The sequence below is a fragment of the Leptonychotes weddellii genome, chromosome 1, assembly GCF_054177405.1.
Source record: "Leptonychotes weddellii isolate Sample4059 chromosome 1, ASM5417740v2, whole genome shotgun sequence".
Classification (NCBI taxonomy): Eukaryota; Metazoa; Chordata; class Mammalia; order Carnivora; family Phocidae; genus Leptonychotes; species Leptonychotes weddellii.
In genome coordinates this window covers 107,300,215-107,312,614 of record NC_138369.1, presented here as the reverse complement: position 1 = coordinate 107,312,614, position 12,400 = coordinate 107,300,215, and the positions used below count along the sequence as shown (strand labels likewise).

At 42.8% G+C, this 12,400-nt stretch overlaps 1 protein-coding gene across 1 annotated transcript in view; it reads left to right on the top strand.

Moving 5' to 3' along the window:
- The window catches only part of SLC7A14 (solute carrier family 7 member 14), a 105,343-nt gene extending 95,431 nt beyond the window's left edge, over window positions 1-9,912 (top strand). Inside the window, exon 8 of the mRNA XM_006736338.3 lies at window positions 3,168-9,912. Coding sequence (XP_006736401.2) covers window positions 3,168-3,490 — 323 coding nt within the window. The 3' untranslated portion in view covers window positions 3,491-9,912. The remainder of the gene's footprint in view (window positions 1-3,167) is intronic.
- Window positions 9,913-12,400: the final 2,488 nt, after the last annotated feature.

The window sequence follows — 12,400 nt, the reverse complement described above, 5'->3', positions numbered from 1 at the left end:
CACGCGCACACATGTTCCTTCAGACACAGTCATTCCCAAAGAACAAATAACCTCTTACTCAATACATACTGTGATAAGCATAGTCTCTAAACCAGCCTGCGGGGGGCAGCTGTGAAGGACTGGGCATACAAGAGTCCTCTCTCTATCCGTATGGAATGCTGTTTCTGCCCTCAGCCCGTTTCCCAATCTGTTTCTTTTTTTGTAAAATGAAGGTACTCAAACAGATCTATAGACTCTTTCCAGTTCTAAATATTTGGATTCTATGAGGCTCTTAGAGAATGTCCATTAATCAGTCTACCTGACGCCACCACACCGGGTGGAGGCAGGGGAAGGTCTGTCAGAACGGATGTCAAACCAGTGCTTGAATGATGAGCAGTGTGATGGCAGAACATAGAGCTTAGGAGCAAAGGGAAAAGGAAAAGAAATGGTATTAAGTTCAGTAGGGAAATAACTCATTTTTAAATAGGGTCTGAGAAGGGGATCAGATGGAAAGAATTGATAATAATAGAGACCAAGCAGGAATAGGAGGCAAGATTTGACACCTGCCTCAATGTCCAAGAAAAGATAGCAAAAAAGCAAAAATGGGCAAAAAGAGCTGCGTGCCTGTTGATCCCACCTGGTCTCCTGAAATTTATTCTCAGGTCTCAAACATGCTTCCAACGGAGGCATTCTCCAAGAAGTAGCATGCTGGCCCTTTTAGAAGGGGCCTTAACTTGGTGCCTTGTCCTACACAAGGGTAATTAACTATCCCCCCATGGCTACTCCCCCTCACCCCCACCCCCAACAAGAAAGAGTGAAGATCTGTGTTCAGAAAACTGAAGTGGCTATTTGAGAGTAGCTACATCTGCAAATGATTAACTCCAGGATTTATTACCAATTAGGACTATAAATCTCTGCTTACTTTGGCTCCTGGCAAGTTGATTTCACTGGGGGATTGGGCAGGGGGTGAGGAGAAAGTCATTGAAAACAAAGAGGGAGAAATCCAAGTTTAAAAAAGACCCACTTCAAATTCAAAAGGAGCAGGATTTCTCAAGCACCAAAGAGGAAAGCAGAACTTGACCTTGTGGTTCTAAGCAAACAGCTGTGCAGATGCCTGCAGGGTTAGCAAAGTCAAACGGACTAGTGCCACTCAGAAGAGGGGTGTCTGGGGTCTGGAAGGGGGTTGCATAACTGAGTGGCATCCGGTGGCCAAGCCCTAATATGGCTGGTGTTGGCAATGGAGTACGTGCTCCGAATCTAAGGGATTCCGGGTCTTGGCTGACCATTGGACTCACCTGTGAAGCTTTAAAACATACTTATGCTTCGATCACACTGCAGACCAATTAAAGCAGAATCTCTAGGGGTGGGGCTTGGGTTTAAGGGCGGTTCAGAAACTCCCCAAGAGACCTTCCAGCTGAAGCCAGGGTTGAAAGCCACTGCTTATCTCATTTCATCTTAATGGCAACCCCATGTTATAGGTACACTGACTATCATGAAGAGAAAACTGAGGCACAAAGAAGCTAAATAACTGGTGCAGGGTTACATGGCTAATAGTGATGGAGGCAGGATTTGAACCCAGGGTTCACACTCTTAATCACCGTGCCCTATGACCCCCCAAGGCAATGGTTCTCAGCTATTCCAAACCCTTAGCCTTCATGAGCTTTTCAAGATAGAAAATGGGGGTTCTCAAACTATTTTTTAATATTTATTTATTTATTTTGAGAGAGAGAGAAAGAGCATGAGCAGGGGGACAGAGGGAGAGAGAATCCCAAGCCAACTCCATGCTGAGCAGACCTTGAGATCACAGCCTGAGCCGAAACCAAGAGTTGGATGCTTAACCGACTGCACAACCCAAGCACCCCTCAAACTATTTCCATATGTAATTTCAAAAAAATTATAATAGAAATGAAACATTAGCCCTTGTTAATGCTCCATATTAACTAGGAAACAAGTTTCTTCCCTTTGCTTGGAATGACATCAACTAAGGAGGTTGCGCTGGAAATTTCATGCTCATCAGAGTTCTCATTCATTCGTTCAACAAACATTAAGTGCCAGTTTTCTGCAGTCTCTAAAATAGAACCACCCTGGGGCGCCTGGGTGGCTCAGTCATTAAGCGTCTGCCTTCGGCTCAGGTCATGATCCCGGGGTCCTGGGATTGAGCCCCGCATCGGGCTCCCTGCTCTGCGGGGAAGCCTGCTTCTCCCTCTCCCACTCCCCCTGCTTGTGTTCCCTCTCTCGCTGTGTCTCTCTCTGTCAAATAAATAAAACCTTTTTAAAAAAATAAATAAATAAATAAAAATTTAAAAAAATAAAATAGAACCACCCTGTGCAGATAATCACACAGTAAACGTTCTAAGGGCCGTAACAGCGGCAGGCACCAGACACTCTGAGAGCCCACAGAAGAAAGTGAACAGCTCTGAGTAGCAGTAATATAATACTCCTTCGGTGAGTGAAAAATGGCAAAGTAAACAATAGGGCAATATATACACATTGCTCAGTGGTGAAATAAAAGATGGCATCCCTAATTGGGGGTATGGGATAATAAAATGCTACAAGAAGGTTGGGGACCCACTGTGGGTGATCCGCAGATATTTAAGCCAGGGCGGAAAATGCAAATTCCTGGTTGGCACCTACATGAGTGTAGTGAACAGGGAGGTGGGGACAGAGGTGACTAGAGAGCCCATATTCTATCTAAAGAGGCAGCCAGGGCTCACCTCCAGCCAAAACTGCCATATAGGAATGTGGGAGTAGTGTCGTGAGACCTGACGTTTTTAGGGGAAGCTGTAAATATGGGTTGCTTAATGCAAGATATCCCAAATTTTTTTAAAGATTTTATTTATTTATTTGAGAGAGAGAAAGTGAGCAAGCGAGCGAGAGAGCACAAGAGAATTAGGGTCAGAGGGAGAAGCATGTTCCCTGCTGAGCAGGGAGCCAGACATGGGACTCGATCCTGGAAGCCCAGGATCATGACCTGAGCTGAAGGCAGTCACTTAACCAACTGAGCCACCCAGGCGCCCCAGATATCCCAATTTTTGAATGACATCTAATTCGAGTCTTTTCCGGACACGATGTAGACCAAAGAAAACATATCTACTGCCAGCCCTGCTTTCACCATTGAGTATCTCCCGGCTAGTCCCATGGATCCCAGAGCAACTGTTTATTCGCCTGTGCCTTTCCCCCCGCTGCAGGTATGCTCATTTATTTCGGGTACGGCATCTGGAACAGCACCCTGGAAATCAGCGCTCGAGAAGAAGCCCTGCACCAAAGCACGTACCAGCGCTACGACGTGGATGACCCTTTCTCGGTGGAGGAGGGTTTCTCCTACGCCACCGAAGGCGAGAGCCAGGAGAACTGGGGCGGGCCCACCGAGGACAAAGGCTTCTATTACCAGCAGATGTCAGATGCTAAGGCCAACACCCGGACAAGTAGCAAAGCGAAGAGCAAAAGCAAACACAAACAGAACTCAGAGGCCCTGATCGCAAATGATGAGTTAGATTACTCTCCCGAGTAGGAGTAAACACACAAATGTGGCGATTTCTTTTCAGTCACTTAACCTGTGGGCTAGAGGGTGAAAACATTTTTGGCTCTCATTTCAAAAGTCCAGCCTTCCCCCACAGTCAGTCCCCAGTCATAGCCTGTCATTTGCTACTTTTGTTCTTCAGGATAGTTCTGTCGAAGGGTTTCACCTGGGTTTCATCACTGATCCCCTTGTAAAAAAAATAAATAAATAAATGAACCAGAGGCTGCAAGAAATTCTATCGTAGGTGCAACCATCAGAGCTGATGGCAGCAAATGTTTCCTAGGCCTTTGCTTTGCTGGTTGAATCTTTTTGCTTCTTACGGAGGCAAGGGGCCTCACTTCTTGAGCCACACTGAGGCCACAGCTCCTCCTGGAGATGTGCCAAAGCAGGTGGGTGTGGGCACCAGGCAGCATTTCCACCACCGGGATCACCCGGGGAAAGATCCTCCGAGCACGCCCTGCTGAGAGCTGCTCCCCGAGGATGTGTGCAGGTGGACACCGGCACTTCCTCAGCAAGCAACACTTGGTCCTGAAATCTCACAAAAACGAATTCATGGAGAAGACGCATGCTTCTTCTTATTCACCAAGGTTCTCACAGTCTTCAAACTCTAACTTTAGGATCCAGCAAAGGTTAGGGACTCTCAGACCATTTCCCCAGAGGTTTCAGAGTTACCATAAAGCAGTCTTGCTTATTGCTACTTCAATGACCAGAAAAAAAAAATTAGCCATCTCTTGCCGTGAAGGCCAGAAGGGCGTTGGCAGAAATTAACTCTCGGTCATACCTTTTCTTCGACCAGCCTCTAAGCTCCTGCTAATATAATGAAAGGGGGCATAGTTGGAGCATGATTTCATGGTGTTAATATGCCTTGAAGAAGGAGGCCGCTTGTTTTCTAATCAGATAAAAATCTTTACAAGGAGATGTGACCCAGCCACTGAGATCACATTGCAAATTCTATTTCAGATTTCCAAAATTACAAATTGTGTTGTTTGTTGAGATTTGCCACCACTTGAGCGGTGGGGGCCCCTCTGAAAACAAAACTGTTGAAGCTCAGCTACTTAGGTAATGGCATTCCTAGAGATCACATTTCACTTCTGAACCTTACTCCTCCCGAGTAGCTCGCTTTTAGATACATATTTTGTCTGTTATTTCCCAGAGCAGGTTTACTGAAGCCCAGAGAGATACCTACCTGGTAAGGTCTACATCGGGCCCTAATGGGGACTCTTAAAGGAATTTTCTCAGAAATAACCTAGAGGAGAGAATGTGCGGCAGGAAAAAACACATGGTCTATCAGTTTTACTCTTGGGTCCCCAGGATTCCCTCGGCTGCCCTGAGATGTGCATGTGTGAACGTGAAGGCCTAGTTTCGATCAAGCTCCAGTCTTTGTGGGGCTTCCTGAAAGGGGGGCAAAATAGCAAATTTCTCGCCCTCTCTCTCCCAGATCTAGCATTATGCCAAAAGTTTTCCAAAATACATCAACTAATGTAAAGCTATTCTTTGTTAAAAGGTTGAGGTTCGTACCATCTTGGTATGCCTTAGGATTACAGAGAAGAGGCAAAAGTCCATTTTTTCACTCAGTGAACACTGAGACTGTATCAAGTGCTAAGCAATGGGAATAGAACGAAGTGTAACATTATGCCCTTGGGAGCTCCCAGGGCAGGGAATGAGCAGCACTGGCCCCTGACAAACGCAGATAAAACCACCAAGCCTGACAAGTCTTCCTGGTTGATGCCCTGGGCTTTAATATAGAATAAAATAAAAGGTTAATTGAAGATAGTTTTTTTTTTTAAAACATGATTTTAGGTAAATTGCATATCTCACCCAGGGCCAATGAATGCCAGTAAATTCAAGCAACTCCTATTTTCTAGAACTTCTTTTCCATTCCTCTGTATTAATTGTTTAGAATTCTGGTTTCCTCGGGTAATGTTGTCATTTTAATGTAATGCATGGCAATGCCGTGTTTTATCTTCCCTAAATTTAACCCTGAAGATACAGTGCCTGGTCTGTGAAATATATCCTTAGGGATGAACTGTGGACTAATTATCAGTAATTTTTTGTGAATACAAAGTTTTGAACTAGTTTTGAGACTCAACAAATCTGCCTAAACTAAATACAACGTGTGAGACCTGAAATATCCAGATAGATGGGGTGGGGCTATATTCATTAAAAATGTCCAAAAAGAAATATGAGTGTAAAATAACAAAATCTTAACGTGGGTGAAAGAGCTCCCTTTTAGCAGTGAGAGTTGGTAACGATAGTTCGGTGGTGGATGTATGAAATTTCTGTAGCATGAGGAGAGAGAACGCAGAGTAAACACCATTGGTATTGATTTTGTGAAGATCCTATGAACCGCTCTGGTTCTGGAGACATTTCTCCCAAGTAGTATCTCCTTCTTTTTATAATCTTGGTCTCTATTTCTCTAAAGTTAGTCAACTCCCTAACAATCTTGGTTTAAAAAAAAAAATTAGTAAGCTAGAAAAAAGATTTTTAAGGTAAATTGATATGTTTTAGTTCATGTTTCCCAGCCTCTGTGAAATGGTCCCAGATTTCACAATGCAGTTTCAAATACCATCAATTACTAGAATGATTATATTAGTGTTTCCTAGCAATTTTCTCAAGACCACGTTAGTGGAATCGCATTAAAAGTAAGATCATCTTATAATTACCGTAGAAACTTAGCCTTCTTGAATGGAGTCCAAGAAAGACCTACATCTTACTGAATTCTTCTCTCCTGCAAGAGCTTTTCCAGGGAGGTTTCATCGTGTGAATTAGTAGTATGGAAACAATTACTTGATTTTTTTTTTTTGTAATTGTATTCTATTTATTGGTACTCTGCTTCCTTTCAGAAGGATTTCAAGGTGGCTATTGAAATACATATAATGCAAAAAAATAAGTGAGGAGCTTGGGTAAATAAAAACAGAAATAGAAAGGATAAGACGAAGCTAGAAGTGTGTTTAGTGCACAAATGCAAAATCTTGATATGCATTGCTAAATTTGCCGATGGGGGGCAACTTGAAAAATAATGAAATCGTTGGTAATGACATGAAGAACTACTCCTGCATGATAAGAACAAATCTTTCCCCATGAGGGCAGAGAATAGCATAGATCATTGAAACCCACGTACAAGCTTCAGACTTAGATTTTACCAGCTACATGTGCCTGGCATAGAACGGATGTTCAATAAATACCTAATAATCGGATGGATGGCTGAATAGATGGGTGAAAGGAAAATGAAATATTATTTATTCAAGAATTTTTTGTGGAGTCCTTATCTGTGCTATGACCTAAGACATGGGGGAAATAGGATATATAAGATATATAAATAAAAACCATAGTGAAGGTGACATGTGAGATGAGGGACTTACAAGGTGCAACGAGAGTTCAAATACGGAAAAGACCGCCTTCCATTGGGAAAAATGATAGAGAATGCAGTCTTTGTGTTGAGCCCTGTGGAATGGGCAGAACATTTCCCCCAGCTAGAAATGGGGAAAAGGCTTGCCAAGTGGAGAATCAGCATGAGTAGGGAGGAGAGGGGCTGACAGCTATCTCTGACTAATAATGTGTACTGTGCCTCCTTCAAGGGAAAGCAAGAAGCTAGTCTGACAGGAGCTTAGGATGTATGCATGATTGATCTATGCAACAGTACGAAATAATGCTAAGAAGGTGGTGAGGGCTTATTCACAAATAGACTTAAACAGCGAACTAAGCTGGCTGGCTCTCCTTGGGTGGGGAGGCACCGGGGAAATGATGAACCTATGAATCAGGGAGGGCTGGGCTTTAAGAAGCTGGGTCGGTGGCTTCATCCACCTGTGTATGGAGCTAACAGATCACATACACATTTCAAATTGATTTAATATGTTAAAGGGAAAAAAATATCCAAATTAAAGCAATGTATGATTGATTCTTCTTTTGAATCCTGTCTGATTTCATCATTAACCTAGAAGCATAGTCATTTAACATGTAGACAGACAACACAAAGTTATTCACAACCATTTTAAAGTTTTCAACAGTAATTTTAAACAACCAAACCTAACAATTTTTTCTATCTAACTAATCTAAAAAAGTAAAACCTCAGCTCCAGCTTTTACTCAGCTTGAGTGCAAGGCCACTTTGAACTGGTGAAAGGAATCAGATGATAGAATTGGGTGAAGAAACCAATTCTACTACTTAGTAACAAACTGACAGCTAATCAAATGTCTACATCATGGTCATGATGTTAGATACACAGGGGGAAAAATGTTGAATTTAACGATGCATTTCTGTAGATATAAACCCAGCAATTATTGGGAAACAAAACCCGAGCCCCTTCAAAAAAAATGTCTTTCCCCTATTCTCCTGAAAAGGACTGATAAACTTGACCTCCTTCACATCACATTTGTTGGAAGTCTACAAGGGAATACCTTTTCTCTGCATGATAAATAGAAGTTACAGGAGTTTGAGAATCAGTTCCTGAGACTAGAAGAAATGGCGTCCCCTCTCCCCAGCTTTTACCGGGGACTGAGATGTCTGTGGAAGTCCATGGAGGGTCAGCCATAGGTTCACCTAATTTTGCATCTCAGAGTGGAGAAGTCAGAAGTTGGGGAGCATGTCCAAAGCCAGGGCTGGGACCAACTCACTGAATCCAGGCAGAGTTAATGGCCCTCTCTTGGATGTAAGCTTTCAGGCTACCGAACAATCCAGAGATGGCTTTAGTTTCTGATGCTGGCAGGAGGAGGGGGAGTGAAGAAAACACACATTAGGGCTGCATGACAACCCCATGTTTATGCCATGTGGAACAAGACTAGTCAAAGAGGGTGTTTCTAACCAAAATTTTCATGGAGCCTCGGTTTCTTCTGCATGCTTGTATCTCCCTGACACCGAGGATCCGTTTGTCTTCAAGGGCCCTCTGGAGGCCCTAAGAGAGAGACAGGCACCAGCTGATAACCACTGATGGCCTGGCCGTGAAAGAGCCAATATTTGTAAATAAACAGCAGGCAAAGCCAGAAACCGCATCCCAAACCGCAGGCCCCACAGCTAGCAGGAACCCGCACGTTGTTCGGTGAGTGGACTTTGTATTTCTCAATTGAAATGGTGATGGGGAGCAAAAAGCCCCTTCCATGTACATAACTGTTAGTCCTGTGTCCATTTTTTTCTCTAAGACTCCAGAGGAGAAGCTATTGTAATTTCTTTTCCTCCTCAGGAGCTACTGCTTTCTAAAACACTTTCCTCTTCCTGCTCAGCTTGAGTAACACACGCATCATTCTGAAAGACCTAGGCAGCTGCCTTTTGTCAAAATTATCTAAGAAGATGTTCTTTTTTTCTCTTAGGACTTAAAACCCAAAAGGGATTAGTGGAAGTTTTGCAGCCCATCAAAAGTGAACATAATTCTGCAGTATCAACTAAAATAGTGTTAGAAACCATTAAACAGTATTCTACATGCATGGAATTACGAAATTCATAGAGGACTTTCACAAAATCAGCTTTGGGCTTGAAGCCTTCTGAAAGCAGGGAGCTGTAATTTCTTACCCCCGGAGAACATTATTAGAACATTCTGGTATGATACAGGGAGAAAACGGCTTTGTATAAGAATTAGGAAACAGAGGCAGCCTGGATTTTTTCATCAGGGACTCCCTCTGTGCTTTATTTTTTATGCCGCTTTCCTAACACTTGACACTGGTGACATTGGCTAAAGAGAATTGTGGGTCATGTAAATTTCCCGGGAAGCGCAGACTTTGAAGGACTTGTGTTCCTTCAGAGAGCGAGGTGAGGGGAGTGCTTCTTGCACATCCCCTCGTGATGGGTATTGGCAGTTGCCAGTTCACGCGTCTCACTCACTCGTGCTCCTGAAGACAAGAATCTACACCAGAAATCAACTCCCCAAAGCAAAGACTTGCTATGTTAATGCTACAATAGCACATAAATACCTCAACTGTCTGGGCTGATAGAGGGGCTGCAGGTTTTAAGAGAGCAGATACTGTCCTCCTACATGTAGTTACACCATCTAACGACAGGACTCGACATTTTAGCTTTTCTCACTGTGGAAAAGAAACGTTACTGTTTAATCCATATCCAAAGTTATAAATACAGCTTGTAAATTTTACTGACTTGTTTCCTTTTTGTTGGGTCCTTGAGAAGTACAATTTGCTTTTTGCAGATGGTAATTTCTAGTGTCTTTCTCTGCTATTTTTTTTTTTTGGTATGAAATTGCTGTATTTGTTAAAGTTTGTTCGTTTTGTGGTCTTTAATTCCCATTGGTGCACTGTACAATGGGGTGTGGTAGTGTATCATCAAGAAAGAAATAATATGCCAATGTGTTATGGAGTGTGTTTTATTTTCAAATGACTGTGGTGTTGACAATATATTGATTTATCAAGATACTAAGGGAAAATTCTAAATTTACCAAAATGTGTATATTTTAATAAACGCATAAAGCTTTATTGTGTGCCTTTAAATTTAAAAATGGGTTATAAGGAAAGTCAGAAACAAAAGTGTCTTACTATAAAATATCCATAGTAATGTAAAGCTTTTACACAGAAGACTACCAACAGAAAAAAAAAAGAAAAAAAGGAGCTTTCCCGTATTTTGTTAACCTTAACCAGTACCTGAAGTCTGATACTTCCTTTCCATTCTAAAATGGAGATGAATAAGTGAATCTTGCCTTAAATATTTCAATTGTCCTTTGTAGAAAAGCCAGATAAATGAGTTCATTTCTTTTGGAACTAAATGCTTTATTGTGGAAAATTCGTTTTCAGAATAAAAATATTTTAAAATTATAGCTAATTGACTATTAAAATTTAAATTTGAAGAAAGTCAGTGCCATCCTATCTTTTTAAATTCACTTTATTTCCATGAAGAGGACAGAAGTTCTTCTGTAGTGGACTCTTGGGAGAACAGCAAGTGACCCAATCTCCCTTTGACCATTTTCTTCTAACACAGTCCTGGACACTGTCTGGGACCCCCACTACACTGCCTCCGGAATCACCCCATTCCCAGTACCAGCTCCTACCCACAGCCACACCCCTGCCCTCCACCCTCAGCACCAACAAGCATTCCAATTCATTGCCCCCATTCATTTTAAGGACAAATCGGAGCAACATTATCTGCCTACAGATAGCATTTGTAGTGGTTTATTTTTACTTTTTGACAGTATAATAGTGACATCTGGAGAAAAGGTAAAGCGGTAGACAGGGTCACATAATGTAACACCCCATGAGTTACAAAGAACCTGCCATCTTTATTTTCTACAATGCATTGCTCACCCTTGCGAAGGTCTACCTGCCTGAGTAGCAGAGTGAGAAAAACAAACTTTAAATGTATTAATTTGTGGAATCACAGTTGTCTTCGAGTTTAGTCTCTTGCTAGATGATTGAGTCTCTTTGGGATCAATGTTCAGTCTTTTGGATTTCCTCCCCTCCCCCTTGCTTCTCTCCAAAATGGCATCTGGGAAGAGAGCCTGTAGGATCTCAAAGAAGCTGGGGGGCGGAGGTGGGAGGCTGGGGGAGCAGATGAGAACTAGGGTGCTCTGAACCCTTGCTGCTGCAGAATGGCTATGTAGACTGCTGCCTGCACAGGGACCACTGAAGAAGAACTGACCCATCCAGCCATGTGGGTTTCATGACGACATTCACTTCCAAAATCCACAAGTCTGGCATTTAACCCCAGTTGTGAAGTTCCTTGCACACAGATGCTCCTTTGTATGATTCCAGGCCTCTGCTGGTCCACCAAGCCCTCAGCACTTGCTTTAGAACCCAGTGCATCCCCTCTGAGACCCAGGGAACCAGGAACACCACCTCGGGCAAAAGTATCCAGCTACTTCCTTCACTAATGATATACTATCATTTCTGGACTTTGCTCACTGATGCTTACAGCCCATGATTGCCGTTTATAGCCGGTGGTGTGCGGCAGCCTGCTCCCGAGAACAATTGTTAACTTTTCATAACTTTTGTGAGTTATACACCTTGTAATTCATTCTTACTGGTGGAAGAGTTACCCATTTACTTATTTACAAATAGTATCCAAGAAGAGTCACAGGACAACCTGGAACGGGGCCAGGGTCAAAAGTAATTGGATTCATATTCCAAAATTCAACCTCACTACATGGGTCTTAATGTTGAAAGGTTACTTAATAACAAGTGTTAGTGAAGATGTGGGGAAATTGGAACCTTTACACACTCTTAGTGGGAATGTAAAATGATGTAGCCCCTGTGGAAAACAGTGTGGCTATTCCTCAAAAAAATAAAAATAGAATTGCCATATGATCCAACAATTCCACTTCTGGGTATATATCCAGAAGAATTACAAGCAGGATCTCAAAGACATTTGTTCACAGCAACATTACTCAACAATGGCTAAAACTTGAAAGCAACCAAGTGTCCATCAATGAATGAACAGATAAAGAAAATGTGGTGTATATATACAATGGAATATTATTCAACCTTAAAAAGGAAGGAAATCCTGGGCACCTGGGTGGCTCAGTTGGTTAAGCATCTGACTTCAGCTCAGGTCATGATTTCAGGGTCATGAGATCGAGCCTGGCGTCAGGCTCTGTGGTCAGGGGGGGAGTCTGCTTGAGATTTTCTCTCTCTCCCTCTCCCTCTGCCCCTCCCCCTGTTCTCTCTCTCGCTCTCTCAAATAAACAAATCTTTTTAAAAAAAAGAATTCACAAGAGGATGGAGTGATGGCTGTGCAACAATATGAATGTACTTAATACCACTGAACTGTACACTTAAAAAACGGTTAAGGGGCACCTGGGTGGCTCAGTCATTAAGTGTCTGCCTTCGGCTCAGGTCATGATCCCAGGGTCCTGGGATCGGGCACCGCATCGGGCTCCCTGCTCTGCAGGAAGCCTGCTTCCCCTTCTCCCACTCCCCTTGCTTATGTCCCCTCTCTCGCTGTGTCTCTCTCTGTCAAATAAATAAATAAAAT